The sequence below is a fragment of the Gossypium hirsutum genome, chromosome D07 (genome assembly GCF_007990345.1).
Source record: "Gossypium hirsutum isolate 1008001.06 chromosome D07, Gossypium_hirsutum_v2.1, whole genome shotgun sequence".
Taxonomy (NCBI): Eukaryota; Viridiplantae; Streptophyta; class Magnoliopsida; order Malvales; family Malvaceae; genus Gossypium; species Gossypium hirsutum.
This window is the reverse complement of record NC_053443.1, coordinates 4,752,213-4,766,904: the sequence shown is the minus strand read 5'-3', so window position 1 is coordinate 4,766,904 and position 14,692 is coordinate 4,752,213. Positions and strand designations below refer to the sequence as shown.

General features: G+C 33.0%; 1 protein-coding gene across 1 annotated transcript; it reads right to left on the bottom strand.

The window, feature by feature from the left end:
- Positions 1–5,366: 5,366 nt before the first annotated feature.
- Positions 5,367–13,511, bottom strand: LOC107953671 (uncharacterized). The gene is made up of 5 exons (XM_016889049.2): positions 13,064–13,511; positions 10,382–12,914; positions 8,378–10,132; positions 6,612–6,837; positions 5,367–6,518 (listed from the first exon to the last, which is right to left on the bottom strand). Exons 2-5 carry the CDS (start codon positions 12,890–12,892, stop codon positions 5,950–5,952), a joined length of 5,061 nt encoding a protein of 1,686 aa, XP_016744538.2. The 5' UTR covers positions 12,893–12,914; positions 13,064–13,511; the 3' UTR covers positions 5,367–5,949.
- Between the last annotated feature and the right edge of the window lie 1,181 nt (positions 13,512–14,692).

Genomic DNA, 14,692 nt, shown 5'->3' with positions numbered 1-14,692 from the left:
AGAAAATCTCTTATTTAAAATACATAATATACTAAAACGAAACGGGCAATTTACCAATAAAAGTCATTTTTTCAAAAATTATCGAAATAGGCCCATTTTTTAATTATTTACCGGAATAGTCCTTTTTTCGGAAAATCGCATCCACGTCAGCGCGAGATGCTGACGTGGAAGGAAATTGCTCTCTCAAGGACGCGATTTCCTTCCACGTCAGCATATCGCGTTGACATGGACACGATTTCGGCCCGCGCGTGAACAGTACCCAACGGTCAAAAAAATAAAATACCGGGTCCATTTCGATAAATTTTAAAAATATAGGACTTTTTTGTTATTTTGAAAAAAATAAATTTTGAATCTTTTTGTACTTTATTTATTTTTTTAATCAATTAACTCTTCAATATTACATCAATAGCAACAAGTACAAAAAAAGATTCAAAATTATTACCAACAAGATTTGAATCAATGTACTAAGGGAAAAGAGCAAGCATCTTAACCAACTAAGCTAAACTAATTAATTGACATATTATAGAAATACTGTTATTATCTTAATTATATTACTTACGTTCTAACGATTTATCGGACCTATTTCATACACGTGTCAAATCAGAAAAAATAATACAACAATTCTGTAAAAAAAAATCCGGTGTTTACTTCAAATAAATAAGGAAAGTAATGATTTGAATGTTTTAAAATTCAATTTTAAACCGAAAAAATCAAAATTTAGGGGCAAAAAAGAATCTTTTTCGACGAAAACTGCGGCAAACCGCCTTTGGCTGTTTGTCAGCGCGTAGATCTCGAAAAGTTATTCGAAATAAAAAAATCGTCTCAATCGGACAACCGAGCCAAAAGTTATGGCCTTTAAAAGTTTTCCAAGCTAAAAAACATAAACTGTTCATCAACGTCAGCAAATCGCGCTGATGTGGACGCGATGTTCTGACACGTCCCCTGACATCGCGCTGACGTGGATGCGGTTTCAGGGAAAATGGCCCATTCCGGTAAATAATAAAATACCTGGCCCATTTCGGTAAATTTTAAAAAAATAGGATTTTTTTTGGTAATTTGCCCAAACGAAACTTTGGTTGGATTGTAATTTAAAACTAATTTTTATTTTTATTGATTCTTTTTTAAATTAAAAAATCCTCAAATAATATAATTTAATATAATTATATAATGAGATTCTCATAATTTTTCTAACTGTTTGGTTTTTGTTAAAATAAATAATAATAACTACCCTCAAACAATATAATTTATTATAATTACGAAAATGTATTCTATTATTTTTCCTAATCGAGTTGGTAACGATTGACTCGTCACACCAGTTCAATTATAGGCTTAAATAATAAGGGGTGAAACCAGAGGTTGGCAAGGGCCCTGGCCTCCCTAAAATGGAAAATTTTCCATTTAGGCCATTTGAATTTTTTTAAAATTTTAAATTAGTAAAGGTAAAATTGTTCTTTGGTATCTTAAAAATGATAAAAATTTGATTTAATCTTTTAAAAATTTTAAAAAATAGAGGTTATTAAATGATACATTTTTTTGGAATATAAGTGTTTTCCTTTCACGCCCCTCGTTGATCAAACTATGCACTTGCACTTAAGTTTGTAAGTAGCATTCTCGTTGCTAAAATGAATTACATGAGTATAACTTCCACAAAACTACCATTATCAATTATCTAACTTCCCTCCCATTACTCATTACATGTAACATGAACGTGATTGCATTCACGCTCATTACTCATAATTCATAACAAAATCATGTGAATTAACCCACATCTCTCCACATGCTATAAAATATGCCACTTATTTCATAATCGTTCTTTAGGGATAACTACTATGGAAAGGCTATAAATAGAAGATTCGAAGTTTCATTTTTAGGACTTTTTTTTTTAATCTTTAGCAACACATAGCACTCTAAAATTCTCTCAACAACTTTCTTTTTACAATCACAATAACCACCGTAACTCTCATCCTTCTCGACCCTTTATTATGCCCATCACAACCGCTTGTTACTGCACTTATTTTTTAGAGTCTATTTTGATATTCCTCTCTGCCATCTCTCCATGGCTTCTCTTATTTTACTAGATTGTAACATCTCTTCTCATTACTAAAAGAACCCTCTATCCTAATAGTTTGAGAACGTTATATCCCATATGCAAATAATTGTTTTACACTTGTTTTGTAACCAATATTATATATATATATGAAAAATTACTTAAAACTTAGATTTTAAGAAATTAAGAAATTCATAAAGCCTGAAAGAATTACATAAAACATAGAGAGTGCATTCAGCGAAGAATTTTAAAATTTTTGGAGATTTTTAAAAGGTTAGTATTTCAAAATTTATAAATTCAAAATGCTAGTAATTGTAATTGTTTAGTTTGGATAAATAATTGTTATGTTATTGGAATTTTATAAATTAATAAATAATTATAAAATAAAATAATTATATTTAAAATAAATCTATAATATATATAAACACGAGTTTTGAAAAATTTTTGAACTAACGAAAATACATTTTATTTTTTATCATATTACTATATTCATATTTAAAAATACTTATAATATTTCGGAATGATCTATTAAAAAAATTGTGCTAATTTTGAAATAGAGTTATTACTTAAATAGAACTCTAATCTAAAAAAATTATTATAATTATAATTATAATTTACAATTATTAGTTTAAAATTTTTTGACATAAACAAAAGTATGTTAATTTTATTGATGTAAAATAAAATTATTATTCGAATAGAATTTTAAGAATCTTAATTATCACTTCATTAATATTAGAGTTAATTAGTTATTATTTTAAATAATGTTACTTTGCATTAATTACGTAAAGTAAAACTCTGTTGTATGTTGAATATATTAAAAATGTTTCAATTATTACTTGAATTTTTTTTATATGATAATTTAATATATTTTAATTATATTCAATAATTTAAATAATAAATATTATTTTATGCTAATTAATGCAATTAAAATTAATATTTAAAAAGCTCATTAAATGTTATGCTTACGTATGTAATATTAAAAGCTAGTAATTTAGAAAATATTTCATATATATCTCATTAAATCTATACATATTTATAAATATTTTTACTAAAATAAAATTTTAAAATATATGTTAAAATTAAATAAAAGCATTTTTTTAAAATTCAATTTCTTTTTAATTTTATAGTGAGATCATGTGTATTAAAGATAAAATGTGAAAGCCCTTTCGAAAATAATTAAGAAAAATTAATTAGGCCATCGTAAAAAAATACACCCAATTCAACCCTTTAACTCTTGATTTGTACCTAATTAAGCTCATTAAATTTATTTTTTTCATTGAAGCGCATGATGGTTGTTAAGCGCTGGAGGATGACGTGGCAAGTGTCATGGAAAAATTGATGTAGTGACAATTAGCATGGAGGATTTAATTGACTTTTTATTATTTTACAATAACTTAATTGATTTATTATTATTTTACGAGGGACTTAATTGATTCTTTAAATAAAAAATTATTAAATTCTAAAAAATATATGATTTTTAAAAATATAAATTATAAAATTCATAAAAATATTATAAATTTATTAAAAATTATAAAAAAATTAAATGTTATAATTTTTTTAGAAATATATATATTCTATTAAAATGATTTAAATGCTATAAAAATATAAATTTTTGTTTTCTCTCACACCATGTCATACATCAACTCATCATTATCAACTTCTCTCGCATCATCCTTCATCGACTACTTATCACTAAAGGTGTTTATGGGAGGGACCAAGCTTAGACTCGATTTCAAAAATTTTCTACGCTCAAGTTCAACTAGACCTAGCTCGCCAAAATGATTTGTTTCATTGTTTTAAAAATAATAAGTTTTTTATTTAAATTTATTATAAAATAATAATATAAACTTATTTTTATATATTTTTTATTTTTGAATAGTAAATTAAATCAGACCATGAATACCTTTATTTATCACTCACCTTAAGCCATCAAGTATTGAACTCATCGTCACTCAAACCCGCCACTCGACACCCATACAAGTTCAATCATCACACTTCAATCTCCCCATTTCCTTATTACCAAAACCAAGAACCCCTCAATTAAAAAAAAAACCCAAGAACCCCAAACTAGTAAAATAACAATTTTTCTATAGTTTTTAAATATTTCTAATAAAATTTTGTTTTATAAATTTCTATTAATTTTTAGTACATTTTGTATTTTTAATTTTTTATAACTTATTTGTAGTTTTTAAAAAATTAATAGTTTCTAAAATTTTATACTATTTTATAATAATTTATAATAAATTGCATATATATTTCTAAAAAATTAAAACATTTAAAAACTTTCTATAATTTTTAGTAATTTTTCTAATTATTTATAAATTTCTAATAATTTTTTAATGATTTTTTTAATTTATATTTTTAAAAATTAGATTTTTTTGTAATTTTAATAAATTTCTTAAATAATCAATTAAGCCCCCTAAAATAATAAAAAATAAACAAAACCTCCATGTTATCATTTTTATACATCAATTGCTACGTTCGTCAACTTACCATGTTGACACTTAATGGTCACTAAGAGCTTCAACAGAAAAATGAATTTAAGGGGCTTTATTGGGTAGAAATCATGATTCAAATGGCTCAATTGGGTAGAAATTATGATTCAATTGACTCAATTGGGTACACTTTTCGACGATGGGCCTAACTGTTTTTTTTTAATTATCTTCGGAAGACTTATTTGACATTTTAGAATTTAGTCAATGTAAAATAATGAGAAATTTTGAAAAACTACTTCTTTAAGTGGATTTTAGAAAAAGAAAATTGAGCCATTTAAAAGCCTTTAAAATGTCAATTTCTCCATTATTTTTACCCAAACAAGTAAGTTTATTTTTTAAAATCTCGGGTGTAAATATGGAATTTAGTGGAAGAATTTCATTTATATTAAGTAATTCATAAAACACAAAAAAATTACTTTGAACATGAAAAGATTTCTAAAAAGAATAATAATCAGTAATACATGAAAGAACTATCTAAACATCAAAATCCTCTAAGAAATTATGTGATCCAATTTCTTAAAAAACATAAAGGAATTATTTAATCCAATTTACAAATTTATACGTCAAATTTGTTGAATCCCTTAAATTCATCTTACCAGAACCCCACACTAAACAACTTATCGCAATCAAAGTTTGTAACATACGCTCACGATTAGGAAATGGTACCAAAATTAGATAAAGCAATGACGAAACGGTTTAAAAGAAGTTGCTGTGGTTTCACATAAACGCTTACAAATCAGAAATTTCAGACACATTGAAACAATGGAGAAGCGAAGCCAACAAAAGACTCCTTTTGACCTCTAATGAATCTCTGTGAGCTTCTTATAATAATAATAATAATAATAATAATAATTACTTACAGCATTTTCTGTTTTCACTTCAGACGTACGCTTTTGTTTTCATACATATATCTACCAATTCCAAGCATTTCAATCACACAGGAAACCTCAATTTGATTCCAAACGGGATGCTGTATTATTTGAGCTAACCAGCTACTGTGATATGACAATATCAAGGCTAAGGGGGAATAAACGAACAAAATAAGAGATCACGGACCCAAAAGAAAAAAAAATCTGTACAGATATCAGCAGCCTAAATTCCATGCACCGCTTACTGGCAGGATCAAAGCATGGTTTTTACGAACCGAGTAAACTGCTGCTGGGATTAAAAAGAACCTACGGGCCCCCAAAAAGCTGTGAAGTTAATGAACTGCCACGATATGTAGCAAAAGCAAAAATCTACGCCCACAGCTTTCCTGTTGGAACTTCTCCACTTGATCGGTCAATGACAACTCCAGGCCACCCGTTTCCAGGGAAAACGGTGTCTATTCTTACGCATTCATCAGCTCCAAGAAAATGGTGCTGGCTAATTTCATTCACTCGTAGACTCTCTGTTGCATAGGTCATTCTACCCATCACCATTTAAGTCCTCAGAAGATTCTTTCATTGCCTCTGCAGTTGCGAGAGCAACCATGGCCTTGTGAATTGCCAGATCTGCTCTAAAAAGCAATCTCTGGGCTCTCTCTCTCTTGAACTTGGCCATTTTAAGTGCATGCTGGGCTGCGCTAGATGCATCACGCAATGTGAACTCATCGATGTCAGAATTATCCCACTGTTCAGGACCGTGCCTTTGAAGGCTATCAGGGAAGTAATGCCGCTGGCTTGACCACTCACAAATGCCCCTGTTCCATTGGTGAATTCCATTTCTCTTGCCAATTAGCCTGTGATTGTATGAATCCATCATTTGTGGTCCATTTGATGGTAGAAAACTGCCATACTTTTTTGACTTGCTTCTTTGAAGTTTCTTGATATGATTCTTATCAAACCTATCACTGCCCATTGGGAAATACGCCATGTTACCAGCATCTCGTGACCTTGGTGATGCTTGAGACAGTGGGGAATCTTCTAATGATTCATAGTTATGCGCAGGATATAGAACCTTTTCATCCCCAAACAGGAAGCCATTTGATCTTCTGCCTGAAATTACAGCAAATGGACACAGTTTACAAAGGAAAATATTAAAAAAATTAAAAAATTAATAGGCAGAAAGCGAGCGTAAAGAACATTTACCAAAGGAATGACAGCCCTCGTGATCTCCCAAGGCATGTTGGCTTTGACCGGAAACTGATATTTTCCTCTGGGATCTATGCTTTGACCCTTTATTTGGAAGTTCCAAACCCCGGGGTTTCATGCAGAAAGCAAACATGGGTGGCTTCTCAATGGATTTAGAGTTAGCTTTGGACATTGCTAGCTCCCACTCTCTCACTTGCTGCTGGTACCTTTCCCACAATGGCGGCTGCATGACAACCAAATATTTTATAATAAGTTGGACGTACTAAAATGTTTCAGATGAAACAAAACACATGGAAACAAACACACCAAAGTAACGTGGTAAAATTGTCAGATAAAATTACAGCCAGGAGATGAACTTGAAAACTCTTCAGGCTCTAAAATAAGATGGGAGATAGAAGCAATAATATACTGCTTTATTGGTTTCCCTCAAATCCTCATTTTCAAGTTAATCCAAACCGTTTTCTTTAAATCCCAAATAAAGCACTATGACCATACAAATGTAGTTATTGCCAAATCCTCTCAAGTGCTCTTCATCAACTATTTTTTTGGTTAATATTTCCGCTTCTATAGCACAATAGTATGTCTATAATTCCAATATGGCAATACTTGGACAATTTTAATTATCTTTTATGAATGAGGACTTAAGGCATGTTATTGGTGGATATATAAGTATTTACTTTGTCACTAAATCCTACCTTCCAGAATGAAGAAAATTTCTTCTTTTCTAGTCCTATATTTTAGTCTAGTAAAGTATTGTCTTCAACCATATAAATGGCCACTTGGCATAGTCCCTTTAAAACCCAAGAAAACAGTATGTATACATCATTCAAAATAAAAGCCGTGCACAAACAATTCTAGAAAAAAAAAAGGAACTATTTTTAATATATTTTTTAACAAGTAATACATATACTTGGTTTTTTATTCTTTACTTCCATTTTTAATTTACTTCAAATAATTAATCACAAGATCATTAACATGCTAGGTGAAATATTTAACAAGGATATGAAGCAAAATGTATTATAATCTTTTACTTTCCTTCAATAAACCAAACCAGGGTTGCTCATTATCCGTGCTTTTACTTTTCTTTACACATTTTAGCTATCCAAACAAAGAAATGAAGTACCCATTCCTTTCCCCTTAAAACCCTCTTTTCCTTTCCTAACTCAATCCGAACAAAGTGTTAAAATGAATAGGAATAGCCACTGAAATACAATTTCTACAAAATAGAATTAATATGATTGTCAAAACTTCAAAAGGCAATCAATCATCTTTACCCAGGAACATAATACAAAAGATTCCTAAGTTTTACACCATGGGTTCCATAGAAGCTACTAAGGTTGATTGCAATACACAGACAAGAAACAAGGAAAATATCCTAAGCTTTACACCTAGGGTCCTTAGGAGTCGCACTTAAGCTTGAATGCATCACCCAAACACAAAAGAAAGAATGCTGGAAATTATAGGATAAAAATCTAAATATCAATAGAAAGAATACATTGGTTTTAATGAACTCCTACAAAATACAACTCCTAATCCCCATGCTATGATTGGGAAGATGAATTAAAAAAGTCTATTTCGATTTGATTGTTATGTGAATTTTGAGGATGAATCCAGAAATTAACTAAGAATCAATAGACCTGTAATTTTTAGTGTACAAAATAAATCCATAAATTCCAATCTGCTCGTAGACTAAAAAGGATTGACATTATAGACATAAAAGTCAAAGAAACAAATGCATGAAAAATAAGCATTTTGAAAGATACCTGGAGATGACGAATTAAAGGCATTCCAACTCTCTGCCTCTTCTGCTTCCAATGCCCATAGATTGCTGTGATTACTTTCATGGACCCAACTCCAGCCGTGACCTCCTGTATTTCTTCAGAAGTAAACTCATTGCACTGTTGAGTATATGCAGCCTTCTCAAACATGTCCATACTCTTCTCAAACATTTCATCAGACAATTCCAAAGAATTGCCAATATCACTTCCAGAAGATTTCTGAATTATCGAAATCCACTGTTCATCATCACTATCCATGTCATATAAAACACGGGATGGATCCAAAGCCATCTCGACATCAGTTTCAACCTGACGCAAGTACTTGGAAGAACTGCGAACAAATGCCACTTCCACTGCGTTTTCATCATATTCCTCTATCAAGCGAACCCCAGGAATAGGAATGTTCTTCACAGAAGCAGCTCGAACATTTCGGTTGTAGCACTCTTCATGCATCTCCTTGAAAAGAGCCCACTGACTCCTGTCCGTGAACTCCAAGATCCAATCTTTTCCTCCTTTCCACATCATAGCATGCGTAAAGCGATTGGTAGATCCAGGCTGCAGGAACTGATGTGCCTTGTATGAGTACCTTGTAGACCCCGACACTTTCACAGCCAGCTTCCATTCATTATGATCAAAAAGCTCTAGCACAACCTGCACTCCACATTCTCGCCATCCTCTGTCACCAATAGTAATTAGTACATTTGCATCACAAGATAATAAATCCAAGTTCCTTTGGGAGCCTCTAGAAACATCAGACGATCTCTTCTCATTAGCCCTCCTAATTCGCTTGTGAGGAAGAACTCTCTGCTGCAGGCCTTTACTTTTTGAGCTGTAATCTAAACTTCCAAGGGGCATTGAGTATGACACCTGAGTTCGTGGCTTCTTAGGTCCATTTCCAAAATTACTGTGAAAGAAATCAGCCTTCCCATCTGACCATCCACGAGCATGAAAACCAATCGATGAACTACTTCTATTTCGATGCCATGTACTTCTAGGAGCAGTAGGATTAGGACTTGGGATAATGCCACCATTCATATTCAAAGTTAAATCAGTAGACTGTCGTGTACTGGGTAATTCACTGTCAACATGTTTTCCATATTGATCAAAGGGTGGAATCTCAACCCTAATACCACTCAAAATGGAACCAGAGCTTGCAGTCTCCTTATCAGCATCAAATGGAGACTTTGATGACAAAACAAATTGCTGAGTCTCAGAATTGTCACATTGTTGCTTTTGTAATGGAACAAAGGCTATGGCTCCAACTTCAGATTCATGAGAACCAGCAAAAGTTCCGTCAACAATTTGATCATTATTTTTGTACTCTCGAGAGGACTTTTTCAAGCATCCATTACCACAAACAGAGAGATCAGATGTTAACTCAGCATCAGAAGCAACTTCCTTCGATGAAGCCTTCAGATTTTTTTCTACGCTACTTTCAGAATTGTTGTTCATGGAGTCCTCTCTACTAGAACTGTCATCCAACAACAAATTGCCAGAGCTTCCTGGTTGCTCAATGGAGTCATGATCGCCAAAGCTGATGCGAGCTAGACTGCGTTCCATAAGTAGCTTAAGATGCAAACTAAGAAAGAATGTTGGTGCAGCACCAAAAGAAAGGGCAAACCGAGGAAGATTTCTAAGCTTCTCAGAATTGCAAGAAAGCTGGCCAAGTTTCAGAAAACTAGATTCTCTGGAGACACCCATAAGGCTGATACCCTGCCTATACTTTCTCCTACTTAAACCCTGGTCAACAAAAACAAATTTCATACTATTTAATACAGACACCAACAATAAAAGAAAGGTATTAATATCTCAGACTGTACAGCAAGTTTAAAACTCGCAGGAGCCTATGGTTGATAGTTAAATGAACACAACCAAAACTAAAACTATATAAAGATTTTTTGAGGCATAGGTGATCACAAGTAACACATACTCACAAAAAAAAAAACACACGAGGATTCAATATCAGAATAACATGGAGAACAAGCATACCTCAACTGATGAGGAGACTTTGCAAGCAGGGGAACCAAGTAGCTGATTAGTTCCATTCTGAAGCGCCTTAAGGTTATCATAAGTGCAATCAGACAGAGGTAATTGCCTATTGAGCAGACTATGTTTTTTCAGCTTAGAATCCAAGGACATCCATTTTGAATGCTTCACATCATGGAAGTTGTAAAAAGCAAAGACAATCTGCCTCCTGAAATCTTGAGAACAAGAAAATTTGAACCTGATTGAAGTTACAGGCAACTGCATATCAGTATACTTCCCCTGCTCAGTGGGTCGATAAAATACCATCAGGACCTGGAAAACAAAAGCTATAGCCTGTTTCAGGGAACCTTCAAACAGGAAAAACCTGACTCCAACTTCATTATCGACGAAAAGGATCTCCATATGGACCATTGGCCAGACAGTCATCACTGTACCACACTGCAGCAACAGAAAAGTACGAACCAGCCAAAGGCACTTTGTACCAAATAAGTTATTTGAGACAGAGGGCACAGGGAAGCTCAACCCAAGCCTGAATTGTTTTGAATGTATCAATGAGATATTTAATTGTAACTGTCCTGCATTATCACTAAACAACAAATCTCGTTCAGGATCCAGCCTTCCCAGGCAAGCATCAACTACACCCAAATCCTGAAATTCATCAACACAGACAAAGGACGTGATAGATTCAGAAGCACTACTGGCAATACAATTGCCTTTAGAAGCCTGACACAATACATTATCTGTCCTGCGAAAACGCCTTCTAAAATATACGATAGGATGTTTTCTGTTGGGGTAACTAGTGCTACCCAAGGAAGAATCCTGGACCCTTCTGCTACCAACCGTTTTGCCTGGCAATTCAGTGGAATTGAACAGTTTAACTTTGCTTCCCTTCAATGAACCCTCATAGAGACAACCATTTTCATCAACAGCTTCATCACACGACAATGGTTGACCAGGAGAACTAAGAGATGAAGCAGATGTTTTCTGTCTCTTCATGGATCGCGAAGGGCAGGATTTGACACGATGAGTTGAGCGAGCCAACCAGGAGATGATGGGCTCAGAATCCATATAGCTCCCATTAGAACTGTCATCTTCTGTCATGAAATTTTTCTTTCCATTCTCTTTGTTGAGCTTCACATTCCTGATTCTATCATCAGAACCTCTATCTCGCCGAGTTCTTTTCCGTTGGGATTTGCAGGGAAGTTCACTAGGAAATAGCAGGAGTTTAAATCTCTCATTCCGTAAATCTATCCATTCCTCATCACGGTCATCATATTTGACATGATGAAGCTTTCTCTCTTTGTCATAGTCATAGACAAGGCCATAATACCAATTCTTGTCCAAAGGCCAAAACACCTTGATTCTTCGATTCAACACCCAGTCAGCATCCAAGTCTCCAGAGAAAATTTCATAAAAATGGCGCCTTTTCCTTGAGTTGACCTTCTCTTTATGACTTTTCCGTGGTCTCAATATCCTACCAGAAGCATCAACAGAAGCAGATTCAGAACCAGACAAATTCTTAGACCCAGAACTAGCATTCTGACCAGAAGATAAGAGAAAAGATAATCCATTATCAGATGGTGCCACAGAAACTTTGCTGTTTGAAGAAAAGCCAGTACAGCATGGGTCAAACCGTGATGATAACATCCTTGCTGCATTTTCTTCTAGGTTCTCTTCATCATCTTCTTGAAAGGCATCACAAGTCTCTACTAAACTCTCAGCCATGTTAGCAACACTTTTATCACTCTTTACAGAATCTTTCCTCTTCCTAGGCTTCCTCTGAGGTTTTCTTAGCAAAGAGTCACCATCATTTACAGCTGAGTAACCAGCAACACCATCTTCTTCCTTCAAATGCTGAATTGAAATGGACTCACTGTTCCGGTTTTCCTTAAAATCATCAATCTTATCCTGTTTAACCTTCAAAGACTCATTCTGAATGCCAGAATCTTCACTGACTAACTTCACTTCCTCATTAATAACTTCTTTACAATTAGACCGCCCTGCCAACTTCAACGCTTGCCCATCCTCAAATTTTTTCCGCCCCACAAACCGTCGTTTACGCCTTGGGATCTTAGTACCATTGTTGCCCAAACTAACTGAAATGCCATCAGCAGTACAGCCGTTGTTTGATTTCTGGCTCAAACCCAACTTCTTCAAGCTTTCTGGATCATGCAACTTCGAACTGAACCCCCCATTATACACTTCAGTTAAACTCTTGCTACTATCGCTATCATGGACGGTTCTAAAACTACTGAGAGGCAGAGATTTCCTACTCTTCTTTCTCTTGTTATTATTATTACTCCTCTTCTCACCATCACCTTCTTGCGAACTTTCTTTCCTCTTCAAGCTTCTATTTTCAGAAGACTCCTTTGAATCACCAGATTTATACAAACTCTTAAGATCCAAAGATCTTGATTTCTTAGGAATTTCCGCTCCATGAGAGTTTCCTATTCTATTTTCCATCAACAATCCCTCAATCCAAACAGGGAAAACAAAATCCCCCACTTTTCTCATTCACATCACACATAGTTCAGATCTGTAAAAACAAATTTGCACTCAAAAAAAACGAAAAATCCCTCAAATTTCCAATAAATTAGCCGATAAATCCCAATATCCGTATATTCAGATTATTTTGAACAAATCAAGCAATTAGCAAAGAAAATCGAAATAAACTACATTTGTTACCTGGATCGGTGCTTAAAAGAACATCAATTTCTCCGCCGAATCGTGAATATCAAGAGTACGAGCGTAGGCTAGGTTAGAATCTAGGGATTTTGAATTGAACCCTAAATCCCTAATAGATTTGTCGATTTTTTAAAATTATTTTGTTGATAATTCTTTTTCTGAAATTCCTTCTTTTTTTTCTTTTTTTTTTTTTTACCGTGAGAGACGGGACGAGTCTAGGGTTTCCTTCAGTTTCACGAGAGTAAGGGCTTAGATCGAAAATAACCAAAAACAAAATGAAAATCATAAATTAAAAATGGAAAAATTGGTAAAATGTATACTAAACTTGGCTTTTCGATTCAGCTACGTGGCAAAAAGTTAACCCTCAGATTTAGAAAATGCGGTGGGATCTTGTTCGGATTTATTTAAAGTTGCATGATTAATTAATACGGATTGATATTTTCGTGGAGAACAATGAGATTAAGGAACGGCACGATTGCCTATGCTGGAACGTGGACGGTTAGGATTTTGAGTTGATATGTGAGATGTATGGTAGCGACCCCATTTTTTTTTATCATAAGCGGCTCGATTTGCTGAAACGTTAAATTTGAAGGAAATAAAAGGTTTTATATTCACACTTCCATTTTGTATTACTTTAAATGGCCCTACTGTTTTCATAAAATAGCAAAAATGCCACCGAGATTTTCAGTCAGTAGGCGCCATTAAGCAAAGTGAGAAAGCCACCCGCTAGCACGAAACGTGAAGAGAACTCCATTTCATTGTGAACACGTGGCAGAATAATAATGCGAGCAGTGCGGCGTATCTGAGCTTAAAAAGGCGAGTTGGATGCCGATGGGCGTCTGAGTGAAATGGTGAGACGAAAAATTAAGGTTAATTTGGATTGACTGTGAACTTACTATATAATTATAAAAAATTTATTTCATTAAATAAATATTTTTTAAATAGTTAAAAAGTAAAATAAATAATTTAAAAGCTATTACGTTCAAATTTTAAGAAAGTAAAATTTAAAAGTATAAAAGAATGTAAAAGGAAAAATCATAATAATAAAATAAGAAGGATACGTGGTAATAAGTAAAAGAAAAAGGGTAAAAAAAACCAGTAGAGATATAAAATTTTCATTGGAGCTTAAAGCTCCGGTTGAAAAAACTTCATTAGTGCATTGGTAAAAGATTTCACTGCGCTTGACCTAGCAATCTTAAAGGATTGCAGCAGTGCAATTGAGCCAAAAAGTGACTCTAAACGTGTTGCGGTGGAGGTAAAAGTGCATTCAAAAGTAACCTAATTGTTGAATGGACTTACAATAGACGAGTTTTTACCGGCGAGCCATAGATAAAAAAACTACTCATTCCAAATTTTATTTAAATTTTATGTTTATAAAATATTAATATTTTAGATTTTCTATTTGTTATTATAATTAAATTAGCAGATGCTTGATAAATTAAAAATATCAATTACTGAAAATTTAAGTATTAAAATTTTAATTTATAAAAATTTATTTGGTATATTTCTTAAAATTAAGAACGGGAATTAAACTATTTGATATATGTAATTTTTAAAAGGGTAAGATATATAGATTATCACTCAATTTTTAATAATTTTTATTTTAGACACCAAAAAAGATATTTACAA